At 41.1% G+C, this 13,656-nt stretch overlaps 1 protein-coding gene across 4 annotated transcripts in view; it reads left to right on the top strand.

Moving 5' to 3' along the window:
* The window catches only part of LOC311526019 (ligand of Numb protein X 2-like), a 46,888-nt gene that overhangs the window by 15,084 nt on the left and 18,148 nt on the right, over window positions 1-13,656 (top strand). For 2 of the 4 annotated variants that reach the window (XM_084638637.1, XM_084638638.1), the window contains one exon: window positions 11,740-12,195. In XM_084638637.1, the coding sequence (XP_084494763.1) occupies window positions 11,795-12,195 (401 nt within the window). In that variant the 5' untranslated portion in view covers window positions 11,740-11,794. Of the gene's footprint in view, window positions 1-8,971; window positions 8,991-10,551; window positions 10,573-11,739; window positions 12,196-13,656 lie in introns of those variants that run through there. The other 2 variants (XM_084638640.1, XM_084638639.1) reach the window with 2 other exon arrangements.

The following is a 13,656-nucleotide window of genomic DNA, read 5'->3' as shown; positions in this document are numbered from 1 at the left end:
CTTAAATTGCCCCATTGGATGCCTTTTCCCTTCCCCTCAACAAAACTACTTGCTTAGACAAACATCAGTTTAAGGATAGAGTAACAACCGTATAAACTTATTTTTTTCGACAGACATATCTGCTAAGTTCAAAGTGTGTATCAAAGAGAGAAGTGAGGGGAGATGGGTGTAGCAGAAAAAGCCTTAACAAAAATGTATAATAAATAAGGTATGTGGCAGTCTGGAGGGAAAATGATAAAGCAACTTGCTAGCTGCCTTTCCTGCTACACCTACCACTACTTCTGGTTTCCTGGCATTAATTTTACACATTTTGAATTAAAATAATCATGAATTAAAACTACTTTACCACCTAAAATTTGTCTTCTGAACAATTTACATACCATTGAATCCCTGTTGCATTTGGCCCTCAAGAGACCCATTGTTTAGGTCTTTGTGATAACTGTATTTAGACACTTCTGTAAATATGTATGGTACCTTTTTAATAAAAAAGGTGGTGAGAGGGAACCGTTTTGGAATTATTACCCAGACAATGTTCATTTAATGACAGGGCTAGATTCTTTTTGTGTTACATGGATGTGAATTAGGAATAATTATTGAAAAATCAAATCAAATTACACTGTTGTAAGTAAGAAAAGACTCAAGCATAGATTCCCTTTGCTTTAAAATGTTAGAATTGCCAGATCAATGATCTTGCAGTATCATGAACTAGTCCAAGAAGTGAATATTCATAAAAGTGCAGTAATGAAAGTTTCCAAATTCTGTACCTCTTATTTGCCTGTCTTGTCTGATTTGTTTTACTTTCCCAGGAAGCTTAAGGTACTAATTATTTCCCAGTAGATGCCATTCAACAAGTCAGCTACATCTTCCTTTGTAAAGGTGTCATTTCACAGGCAATAGCTTTAAAACATTTTATGGTCTTGTAACAAATGCAACTAATATGCTGTAACATTAAAAAACTTGTATCATACTGGGGACCTGAAGCAGTACTGCTCATTCTGAAGAGAATTTCCATGGGATAGTTTTAAAATGAGAAGAGGAGATGGTGTATAATAGAAATGCTGACACATCCTCAGTATGAACAATACTGTACTGTCTGGATATTTGAAAGAGCCTGAGCTGGATTCTGATCTTTTACCTGGGTGTAAATTGCAAGTAGCACAACTGAAGTCAATGGAATTACTTTGACTGCAGTAAAACATCTAGGTCTAGTCCTCTGTTCTTGTGCTCTGGGAATACCTTAAGTACTCTACACTGAAATTTATTTTCCACTGATTGCATCCGAAGAAGTGAGCTGTAGCTCACGAAAGCTTATGCTCAAATTTGTTAGTCTCTAAGGTCAGTGGTGAGCTGGAGCCGGTTCGCTAGAACCGGTTGTTAAATTTAGAAGCCCTTTTAGAACCGGTTGTTCCGTGAGGGACAACCGGTTCTAAAAGGGCTTCTAAATTTAACCGACCAAAAGTGGTGCCTTAGGCGCCGACTCCATGGGTGCTCCAGCCCTGGACACCCAAGGGGAAAACTTGGTGGGTGCAGAGCACCCACTGGCAGCTCCCTATCCCACCCCTAGCCCCAGCTCGCCTCCGCCTCCACCTCCTCCCCTGAACGCACCGCCCCGCTCTGCTTCTCCGCGCCCCCTCCCCCCCCCAGGCTTCCCGCGAATCAGCTGTTTGCACGGGAACCGGGGTGGGCTGAGAAGCAGGCAGCGGCTTCCTGCTCAGGCCCAGGGATGCGGAGGTGAGCTGGGGCGGGGGGGCACGAGGAGGGCCACCCGTGCCTCAGCCGGGGGGGGAGGGGGCAGGGAAACCGCTCCCCGCCCCAGCTCACCTCCACCACCCTCGGCCTGAGTGTGAAGCCGCCACTTGTTTCTCAGCCCTCCCAGGCTTCCCGCCTAACAGCTGGTTCCCAGGAAGCCGGGGGAGGGGGCAGAGAAGCAGAGTGGGGCAGCGCGTTCAGAGGAGGAGGCAGAGCAGAGGTGAGGTGATCTGGGGCTGGGCGCGGGGTGGGGAGCTGCCGGTGGGTGGAGCACCCAGGGAGTCGGCTGCTCCCCCAATTCCCCCCTAGCTATGCTCCTCCGCCCCTAGGAGCCAGAGGGACCTGCCGGATGCTTCCTGGGAGTTGCCCCAGGTAAGCACCTCCGGGACTCCCCACCTCACCCCCTGGCAGGTGCCTCTGGCTCTTAGGGGTGGGGTGGGCACCGACTATGGTGGCCCAGGAGACCCTCCTGCCTGGTTCTGGGGGCAGTCAAGGAATGCGGGGGGGGGGAAGGGGGGGTTGGATGGGGCAGGAGTCCCGGGGGGCGGGCAGCGACCCCCTTGTGGGGTGAGGAGGGAACTCATTGTTAAGATTTTGGCAGCTCATCTCTGTCTAAGGTGCCACAAGTCTTCCTTTTCTTTTTGCGGATACAGACTAACACGGCTGCTACTCTGAAAACTGAAATTTGTGGCATTCATATAATTCTGGCTTGTAAGGCACTTGTAGATAAATGGGTAAGTCAGCATTTTCTCAATACTGAAGTGTTCTGATTCTTCCCTCCCTGTTCACTGTAAATCAGGAGTCTTTTAATTGAAGTTAGTCACCTGGTATAAGACCAGTGTAAGGGGTGGGGGGAATTGGGCCTACTGCTGTTTCGTTTCATTAGTAGAACATTTCACACCAGTTTGCAAAATTCATATAAATAAAAAAAGCAGGAAAGAAACTTAGTCCCCTACTTTAAGCACACACTTAAGTGCTTTACTGAATAGGGATGAATTTAAACACATATTTGGGTGCTTTGCTGAATTGGGGCCCTTGTTTAGACTAAGGGCTAGTTTACACTGGCAACGCTAAAGCGCAGCCATGGCAGCGCTTTTACGTGGCTTGTGTGGTTGCGGCACAGTGCTGGGAGAGAGCTCTCCCAGCGCTCTTAAAAACAAAAAAACACCTCCATGAGGGGCGTTGCTTGCAGCGCTGAAACTTGCTGCGCTCCGGGGGGTGTTTTTTCATACCCCTGAGCAAGAAAGTTGTAGCGCTGTAAATTGCCAGTGTAGACAAGCCCTAAGGCTGTCATACTCCTGGCTTCCTACTTTGTTAAGCCTTGTTCCAGAAACCTTTTTTCTGCCTACATTTGCCAGTCAAACCATGCTAGCACATATCCAATAAGAATAATGTTAATAGACACTCATTTTGAAGTCTGCTCTTAAACATGAGACAATAGTCATTTTTGGTATTACACCTGCCCCTGATGTCCCCTGCCTTTTTATGGTTTTACAATCATTTTCTTATTATTCTGGTAATTAGTTTCTCTATTTGTTCCTGTAAGAAATATCCACACAAAATTCTGTGAAATGAACTAACTGAAAAGAGAAAATTATTTTTCCCCAAATCCCCTTTCATTTATTGTATTCTTAGTGGTTAAACAGTGGGTAAAAATGGTTGGGATAGAAGAAAGATTTTTAAATTGGTGGTATCTCTTTAAGCTTAGTGTGCTAAAGGAGTGCTAACTTGGCTTTCCCTGGTCAGTACACCCATAAGTAGGCAGAGCATCACAATAACTTACTAGAGACTGGATTAAAAATGCTCTCAGAGATGGCTTATTATAAAACTCCCAGAGTTAATCATTAAAAGGATCACCTTCTCTTTAACTGTACAAAAGACATGCTGCTTGTAGCTGCTTTTCTTTGGTGCTTTTACCTCTGGTGGTTTAATCTTCGGCAATATCAGTAAGCAAAGAACAGTAAGGAACAGCAATAGAACACCAGAATGAATGGTGTCCCCTTTGAGAACTATTCCTGCATTTTATCCTGTATATTTAAAGTTGACCTACCTTAAGTGTTGTGGGGTTGTTTTTTGTTTGGTTGTTTGTTTTTTTAAACCCAACCTTTTTTTTAAAGTAGTCTGTGCTTAGCAATAACAGCAACAATTATCTCTGCGCCATGGCTGGACAGCAACTGAGCTAGGGTTGTGAAATGTATTAGCAACATTAAATGCTCAAAATATGAGCATTCCTGTATTTCACATGAACTTGGTCCCTTTTCTGGATGTCAAACTTTCACTCAAGATGGAGGCCAAATTTAGCTTAAAAAACCAAAACTCTTCATTGTGAAAATGAGCAAAATTCTGCATGGTTTTTCCAGCTAATTCACCGTTTTATGAAAATGCAGAATTTTGCAATTGTGTGAAAACTGGTCACACAAAGTTGCAGAAAGTTTCACAGTTATTTTCCCATTCTTTCATACTGTCCTAGATATATTTGGATTTATGTTGCACTGGCTACTCACTTTGTTGTCTTTGCTCTGAGCAGTCAGGAGGGTACTGATGCTTACAAGAACTTTATATTTGCATCTATGATCTCAGCCAACCCAGCATGCTCTGGGTTTGTGTTTTGTCCATCCAAGGAATTTAGATTAATTGTTGCTGCTCTTATTTGTTTGTAATCCAGTAATGGGAATGTTGCATTTCCAGTCTCCCGGGGGAATGTGTTCATAAACTTAATAAGTAGAATAATATTAATGCAATAAACTATTGCAGTTTACCTAATCTAGGCATGCACTGTGTTTAGTTAAAAATCCATTTTGAGATTTTTAACTTGGGGCTTTCCATGTGATCAGTGTAGCAGGTAAGCACTTTCCTTTAAGTGCACAATATAAAACTTTTAAATTACCAAAATATTTTCTGTAGTAATATGAACTAGTCATACGACAAATGAACTTTTTCTTTGGAACAGAAACAGTTTGAAGTGCAATATGGTGCAAATTTCTTCTAGTTGTCAGAACCTTTCATGAATAATCCTTGAAGTATCTGATTTCTGTCTTTATCACCATGATTTACAGAGACTAATTGTATGTTCCCTTATTTTGTAATATGTCAAGTTTGGTAGGTCTCGCTGACCAATCTTGTGTTCTTGAGAAAAAAATCACAGAAGTTTTGTTTCTACAGAACTATGTCGGCTTTTAGTTCAGAATTACAGATGAACCAAAATGGCTTATCTCAATGCCTCAATTCCCCACTGTCCCACCAATACATAATTGTTTTATGCATAAAGTCTTGGACCCAGGTCTTGAGAGACCTGAGTTCAATTCTCTGCTCTGCCACAGACTTCCTGTATGGCATTGGGCAAGTCACTTGAGGTTCAGTTCCCCATCTGTAAAGTGGGAATAGTACTATTTCTCTACCTCGTTGGGGTGTTGTGCAGATAAATACATGAAAGATTGTCAGGTGTTTAGATATGAGAATTGCAGGGAAGGGACTGCACGTAAGTACCTTATATAGACCTGGATTGGATTTTGCACATCTGTGCTCCAAACAGTTTTTTATGATTGAGCTAAGTGCTGAAAACAGGAAGTAGAAATGTAAGAATGTCAAATGATAGCATTGCAAACAGTGATGCTTTAATATCTGGGTAGTTCAAGAACAACCACAATTCTTTTTCTCTAAAAGAAGTACTACAGTAATATAGAGAAGCTTAGTACAGGCAGAAGTATAAACTTGGGAAGGTTTTTTAGACAGCATTCCTTTTTAAAATATCCTGATTATGAGAGTATTGAATCAGTATTTGCAAGTTTAAGGGTATATCTGAATTTAATTTTAATTGGAATTCCATAGCCTGAAATAGTACTAAAAGGTTTAGTGTTTGTGTGTTTCTTGGCATACTACATAATTTAGTAGTGCTATTACTAATGCTGCAGATGAACACAGAGAGGGGATCTATATCTGACACAAGCAGTGCTGGAAGCTCCAACACTTGACACAATTAAAACAAGAATAGTCAATCCACTGACATAGTGCAGGGAATAGTTTTGCATTGGCAGACTAGACAACCTAATACAGCAAGGAAGATTTCTAATTTCTATTATTCTGTGATTCAGTGTTAGTACAAAAAAATAGGATATACAGTAGAACCTCAGAGTTATGAACTCCAGAGTTACGAACTGTCCAGTCAACCACACACCTCCTTTCAAACTGGAAGTACACAATCAGACAGCAGCAGAGACAAAAGACAAAAAAATGCACACAAATACAGTACAGTACTGTGTAAAATGTAAACTACTAAAAAAAAAAAAAGGAAAGTTTTAAAGCTATATTAAGTCAATGTTCAATTGTAAACTTTTGAAAGAATAACCATAATGTTTTGTTCAGAGTTACAAACACCTTGGGAATGAAGGTTGTTTGTAACTCTGAGGTTCTACTATCCTTTTGTTTGTGTGTATGTGTGTAAGAACCCATGATGTATTTGGTGTGGTAAAGCCAAAACACAACAGTTCCTTCCTAAGGAATTTGCACTCTAGCGCATGCAAGACATGACACACTGAGAAATCTAGAGGAAAGTTTTTGCTTTCTAAGATTTATTCCTCCCGCTTTATCCTCTTCCTTTTTTGTAGTGTATAGGAATTGGGTGGTATCTCTTTAAATAGTCTGAACCCTCCAGTGGCATTCACTATATTCTCTGTTTTAGAAGCACCCAGAAAATAGTCAAGGGCAATAATAGCATGCAGCTAGGCCTTACAGGGTTGTGTCTATTTAGTAAACACAGTGATTTGGGACCTAACTTTGCCCTGTGGCTTCTTCATATTGTATTTTTGTGTGGTGCAAAGAGTAAAAGACAACATTTTTCTTAGTGTTAGGGTAGACAAGGCATTTGACTGATGTAGTTGGTGTTTGTGGGAAGAATGGATCTTAGGGAGAGATTTGAATAATATAGGGGGCTTGGCACATTGTCTTAAGCCACAACCCGGAAGAAGTCAAAAAAGTGGAAGCAGGGGAAGGAAGTTAAGTGGCGTTAAGAGTGGTATAATTGAAGTGAAGCAGGAGAGAAGAAACAAGAGTGTGTTGTGAGATGGAGTGGAGACAGGTGATTTTTGGCCCTTGTAGAAAAGGATGAGAAGTTTAAACTTGATAGAAGCTGCCCATGACGACTCCAGGCGTATTTTAAATTGCATGTTTAGAACTTGAATCTGAGTTTACAGGGCCTGATTGTGCTCTCACTTTTGGTATAAGAGTGACTAGACTAAAGTGACTCTGTGAAAGCTAAAGCACTCAGACCAGTGTGAGAGTAGAACCAAACCCTCAGTGCTGGAACGGCATCCTCCAAATATTTAGTGTAACAAAACTGATTCTTAAGCAGTTGTCTTTGCTGAGTAACTTCTTACTAATTGTACTTACACAGAACATCTGCTTTTGTTTGAAATCACTGAACAGCCAGTGGGCATGTTCAAGCTTGCCACCTCACTCGTGCTGTTCACAAACTACTACCTTGCCGACGGGTGTGGGTTGAGTTTCGTCGCTGATGTGACAGGTTTAGGTTCCCAAACATCTGAAGCAACTTCCTCTTTGTTGAAAGGACAGTGATGTAAGGTAAATCCTATTTGAGCACTTAGAGTTGTTAGACAAATTAGGTGTCCAGTTTTCCATTTTTAAATATGGAACCTTCAAAAATTAGATTTGGAATTAATATTGGGATTATAGGAAAATAGAATTTATAAGAACTATATATTTTTTTTACTGGATTCAGATACGGAAGTCTATTTCCCACTAGTCTAGAAATGTAACGTTGTAGCAAAAAGAGCAGAGAATGAAACCCTGCAGGATACATTTGAAAAGGCTTACAATGGTTTATCAGCAAAAGTAGGAGTGAATTCTTGATTTTCACTGAGAAACTATGTATTATTTAATCACCTGCCAAAATGTTTTATGCAACTATTAAAACATGTAGTATAAACCCAAAAGTACAACTGTGCCTCTGTGTCTTACTGATAGTTATTTGGCTTTGGAAAGCATGGGGTGGACAGGTAGGGGTGTTAAGTTGTTGGTATTGGGCTGACTGAATCCAAGTATTAGTTGGTGTAAGTGCAAACAGGAGTAAAACAGGGCTGTATCATCGCTCCAACCATGTTTGCAGTTTTTATCGCAGTCATTCTTTACCTAATTGCTGGAAAGTTTACAGCTGGCATTGAAATTATTTTACAGACTAGATGGAAAGCTGTTCAGGCTTAGCAGGCTGAAAGCCAAGAGTAAGATCTCTACGACATTGGCTGTGGAACTTCAGGATGCTGATGACAACGCAATCTTTGCCCACTCTGAGAAAGATCTTCAAACTATCTTGAAATGTGTTTACCGATGCTTACGCATCGCATGTCTTGGTCTCACTCTTGATATCAAGAAGACTAAAGTGCTCTATCAGCCCTCTCCAGATGAGGTATTACATGTCCCTTCTATCAAAATCAATGGAGTGGCACTGGAGAATGTTGATCATTTCCTCTAACTTGGACGTCATCTTTCATCCAAGGCAGAAATTCAACGTCGCCTGAGCTGTGCCAGTGTAGCTTTTTTTCTCGATTGTGGCACAGGGTTTTTGAAGATCACGACATTCGAACAGACACCAGGCTTCTTGTTTATCAAGCTGTTGTTCTCCCAACATGGTTGTATGGGTCCAAAACTTGGACAACCTATAGACACCACTTGAAAATCCTTGAGAGGCACCATCAACGCTTCCTTCATAAGATTCTGAAGATCAAATGGGAAGACAGGTGCACCAATATTAGTGTCCTGGAAGAGGCAAAGACCACCAGTATCGAGGCAATAATCATCCGTCAGCAATTCCACTGAACTGGTCATGTTGTCCGGATTCCAGACCATCACCTCCCAAAACAGGTGCTCTTCTCTCAGCTGAAAGAAGAGTACCGTAACATGGGTGGACACTGGAAGCGTTATAAGGACTTACTGAAGGACAACCTAAAAAAGTGTAATATTGACATTGACACTTGGGAGATACTTGCCCAGGATCATTAAAATGAAGTGAAGTCCTATGTGATGATCCCCTGCATTTTGAACTTGCTCGCCTGCAAGCTGAAGAGGACAAGAGGCACGGAAGGAAGGAGACACTGGCTTCTAGTCATGGTCAACAGCCTCCTGCTGAGCCTGAAAACATCTGCCCTCATTGCAATAGAACCTGTGGTTCAAGGATTGGCCTTATTAGCCGCCTGAGGACCCATAACTCCCACGGAAGATGATCATACTTGGTAATGAGTGATCGCCCATCATCATCATTAGGTGGTGTCAGGGGCTTGTCTGAAGTTGTAATATTACCTCTTAGCTCTCAAGAGAAGTGAGGATCAAAATATGTCCTTTTGTGTGAAAAATATGGCAAGAGAGGCTGTGCCTGGGTGGTTTAGATGTACTATATGTACCTGCCTGCTGCAGCTGGCAGAACCCTGGGGCTTCTACAATGCTGGAGCGTGGGATACCACGTTCTTCATCTGTACTACATAGGCTTGTGTATTGTTCACATTCTCCCATTATCTGAAATATGCCTCCTATTTTGTCTGGAGTGGGAAGTGATAAAAGTCACTTACAGTAAAGACTAGACATAAGCAAAGCACTTGAACTAGATATCCCATGTAAGCTCCTACTCACAGGGTGACACTGGCACTCAGAGGGATTGCATGGGGAGCAAACTTGCTGCCTGATTTTATTTTATGTATGTATTTTTACCCTCCGTCTTCCCAATACCCTGGCACCTTGACAGTGATACTGTTCGACTTCTGAAGTGTGTAAGTTTCCACGACAAAGTAACAATGTGCAAAACAAAATGGTTTGATTTGTGATTACTAGCCCTTTTAATTAAAAAGCTGACGTGTGTGTTTGACAGGAATTGAAGTAGCATGGTGTGTGTCTGTTTGTTAGAAACTCCTGACTTTTGCTTACAGTTCTTGATAAGTTACTGTTCCTCTCTACGTTCTCCTCCAGGCATTTGTGTAGACCAGTTTTCTCCAAAATCTAAACTTTTTTTTCACATTCTATAAAGGAATTGTTTCAAGACACTTCATCCAAGTACAAAATTTATCTTCTTGCACTTTTCACACTAGAAATATCTCATTCCTAATTATTTTTATGAAAGTTTTAGAAAAGTGCAGGATGTAGAATTCCAGCCCTGTGCGGTACCATATGGCTTACTATATTATAACTAAAAAAGAAAAGAAAAGGGGTACTTGTGGCACCTTAGAGACTAACAAATTTATTTGAGCATAAGCTTTTGTGAGCTACAGCTCACTTCATTGGATGCATTCAATGGAAAATACAGTGGGGAGATTTATATACACAGAGAACATGAAACAATGGGTGTTACCATACACACTGTAACAAGAGTGATCAGGTAAGGTGAGCCATTACCAGCAGGAGGGGGGGAGGAGCCTTTTGTAGTGATAATCAAGGTGGGCCATTTCCAGCCTTTGCCAAGAACGTGTGAGGAACGGGGGCGGGGGGGGGATAAACATGGGGAAATAGTTTTACTTTGTGTAATGACCCATCCACTCCCAGTCTAAGTTAATTGTATCCAGTTTGCAAATTAATTCCAATTCAGCAGTTTCTCATTGGAGTCTGTTTTTGAAGTTTTTTTGTTGAAGAATTGCCACTTTTAGGTCTGTAATCGAGTGACCAAAGAGATTGTAGTGTTCTCCGACTGGTTTTTGAATGTTATAATTCTTGACGTCTGATTTGTGTCCATTTATTCTTTTATGTAGAGACTGTCCAGTTTGGCCAATGTACATGGCAGAGGGTGATTGCTGGCACATGATGGCATATATCACATTGGTAGATGTGCAGGTGAACACAAAGTAAAACTATTTCCCCATGTTTATTCCCCCCCCCCCATTCCTCAGAGGTTCTTGTCAACTGTATTTTCCACTGAATGCATCCGATGAAGTGAGCTGTAGCTCACAAAAGCTTATGCTCAAATAAATTTGATAGTCTCTAAGGTGCCACCAGTTCTCCTTTTCTTTTTGCGGATACAGGCTAACACGGCTGCTACTCTGAAACCTATATTATAACTGCCAGATTAAAAAACAAAATCCTCAATGTGACAATTTTGTCTGTGCTTGCCAAGCAAGGCAACGTTCAGAATGCAATTCGATCAATGTAGTTGCAGCTGCAGAGATCTGAATGTGTCCCATTATCTTTGTACTCCACAACTTTTGAGATTTATTTACAAAGCCAATGAAGTTCAGTCATTTTGGGTACACTATAGTGAATTATGTAGTGGCCTGGGTGGGTATTTCTATCCTTCATTATAAAGCAGTTGGTTTTTTTTTAGTTCCATAGAATACTTATTTGAACACACACACAATGTGTGCCTGTGTGAGTAGTGAACAATACACTCATGGTTAAAACTAACAGGGTTTTCTTTTTGCGAAGGAGAGGACTGGGAGGAAGGAAATGCCTCCTAGATTTAAAATTTCTATTCAACCCTCTCTTCCTTCCCCCTCACCCCCCAAAAAAAATCCATTAACCCCCATCTCTTTAAGACAAATACCAACCAGAAAGGTAGACAAGGAAACTGTCACTTAATCACTTTTCTTGCAATTATTATTGTAATTATAAGGAATAAGAATTTCAGTTAGTTTTACTTTGTGTATTTGACAGAACTATGTCTAGTCAGTGTCACTATTTCCCATGCATAATCTTTTGGGATCCAGATCGCCAAAATGCTTAAACAGATGCACAAATGCTTTGTTGAATCAGAGCCTTACTTTCCCCTGCTGCCTGGGTGGGGGTCTCTCATAGTTACAGTGGAAAGGAAAAATTAAGGGAGGGGATGGGGAGATAGAAAAATGCAAAATCACAAAAATTAGCTGGGGGACTTGGAACAGGTGTGCTTCTTGAAACTGCGTTTAACTTATTTTTAACTGACTAGATTTCAAGTTGACAGTGGCCTCTTAACTAGCATTTTAGACAGTTGAGTGATTAATTCTCTCTCTCTCCCCTTTTCATTAGAGAAGTCCTGTGAGACCACTAACTCCTGCTCTTCAAACTGACAAGCTCTCTTCTGATGTTGGATATCATGGCTGACCCTGCAGTGGAAGAGCAGGTCTCTAAAATCAGTGAACTTTGCCATAAATGTGGCCAGTTCCACCTGTTACAGGACAATCATCTTTATAACTTCCAAGATGAAGTGGATGATGAGCTGGTTTGCCATATCTGCCTTCAGCCTTTGCTCCAGCCCATGGATACACCCTGTGGACACACATACTGTTTCAAGTGCCTTGAGAACTTCATGCAGGAGTATAACTTTTGTCCCATGGATCGGAAAAAACTGAGTTTCCAATACTGCCGAAAGTCTAGCCTTCTAGTGAGAAACCTGCTGGATAAGTTGACTATCCTCTGTCCCTTCCAGAAAGAGTGTCAGCAGACTATGCAGAGGTGTGAACTAGAAGCCCATTTACAGAACAGGTGCGTATATGTTTACATATTAACTATTAGTTAGTAACATAGCACTATCTGTGGTGCCTTAGTGAACAGAACAATGGTTTCCTTACCCAGAACAAACTAAGTTAAGATGAGAACATCAGGCAGAGATGACAAAGGGAGGGGCCAGTAAGATGAGAGGATGAAGACAATATGCTTATGTGTTTGGGTGGTTAGTGCATCTGTGTTGAGGATGCAGGTTAAACTACTTTTCTGGTCAGACATAGATAAGCAGAAGCAATACCCAACTGAATGTAACAAGCTCCTGAATTGTATCTGAATACAGTGCTCCTTTTCACAGAATAGTCCTTGTGCACCTGCTTCGTTGAAGTAATTATAAACATACATACCTCTCGCTGCAAACACAGTGCATGGGTCCTGAGTATTTACAGAAGAGAGACAAGGGGTACAATACCGCCAGCTTAATTGGTCCAATTAAGATGCGTAACACACAAGTCTTTGATCCAAATACTAGAAGTCACTTCACCCAGTGCATTATGCACTTGCTGAATCACATATTTGTAATGCCATTATCTGCCCTCATTCTTTTCACAATCATAGATGCAACTGAAAATGTGTTCTGCAAAAAAAGGGAGACTGACTTTTCATTGCACTTCTCAGCACAGATGTTTTTGGCATTTCCACTGCCAACTAGCTGAGCTGGAGCAGACAAAGAACTGTGGTTTTAGAAAAGTGCACACAACAAAGGAGTCTTTCCAATGAGTTTGAAGAACCTTTGTTCCCAGTTAATGATTGCTCAGAATGGAGCCGGGAGCAAGCCATATTGTAAACAAAGGCAAAGTTTCAGTGGCAGCATGTTTTGTTAGTATGTAATAGGTAGTACACAGTAGATTTGATACCATTCAAATAATCATGCTTGTCTATGGCAATACCAAAGTCAACAAGTGTGCAGATGGTAGTTGAGCTAAGGAAATCTTTGCAATTTTAGCCAGGTATTTGTGTTTCTATTGCATGTTCCTATGGTATGTAGAGGCTAAGGTGCTCTCTCCATACCTTTATCCATACTTTCAACATACGAGTTTAGAGTCCACAATTTTAAAACATTTCCCTTCTTCAAAAAATGAATGTATTCCATTTTCTCGTTTTACCAGTGCATTCCATCTTCTGTTTCTTACGCTATAAGCTCTTAAGGGCTGGGACTGTTTTACTTGAGCCTTACACACACAGTCAGCATGGAATAATCTGTTTCCCCCACTTCCCAAATCCCTGCAACTGTGAGTTAGAAGCGCCTATATCTTATCTTTGCTAGCTGAAATGTCATTCAGCTTCAGTGAATATCCAGTCACATATGGGAAGGTTAACCTTTCAGACCATATCTGGTGGCTTGCAGTTTAGTTTATTGTGACTTAATCAGTACCGAAAACAAGTTCCAATAATCTAGTATGTTTTTTTTTTTTTTTAAATATACAGTCTGTTAACATGATT

The sequence above is a fragment of the Lepidochelys olivacea genome (assembly GCF_965140295.1).
Source record: "Lepidochelys olivacea isolate rLepOli2 genome assembly, chromosome: 9".
Lineage (NCBI taxonomy): Eukaryota > Metazoa > Chordata > Testudines > Cheloniidae > Lepidochelys > Lepidochelys olivacea.
This window is presented reverse-complemented; position numbering and strand designations above follow the sequence as displayed.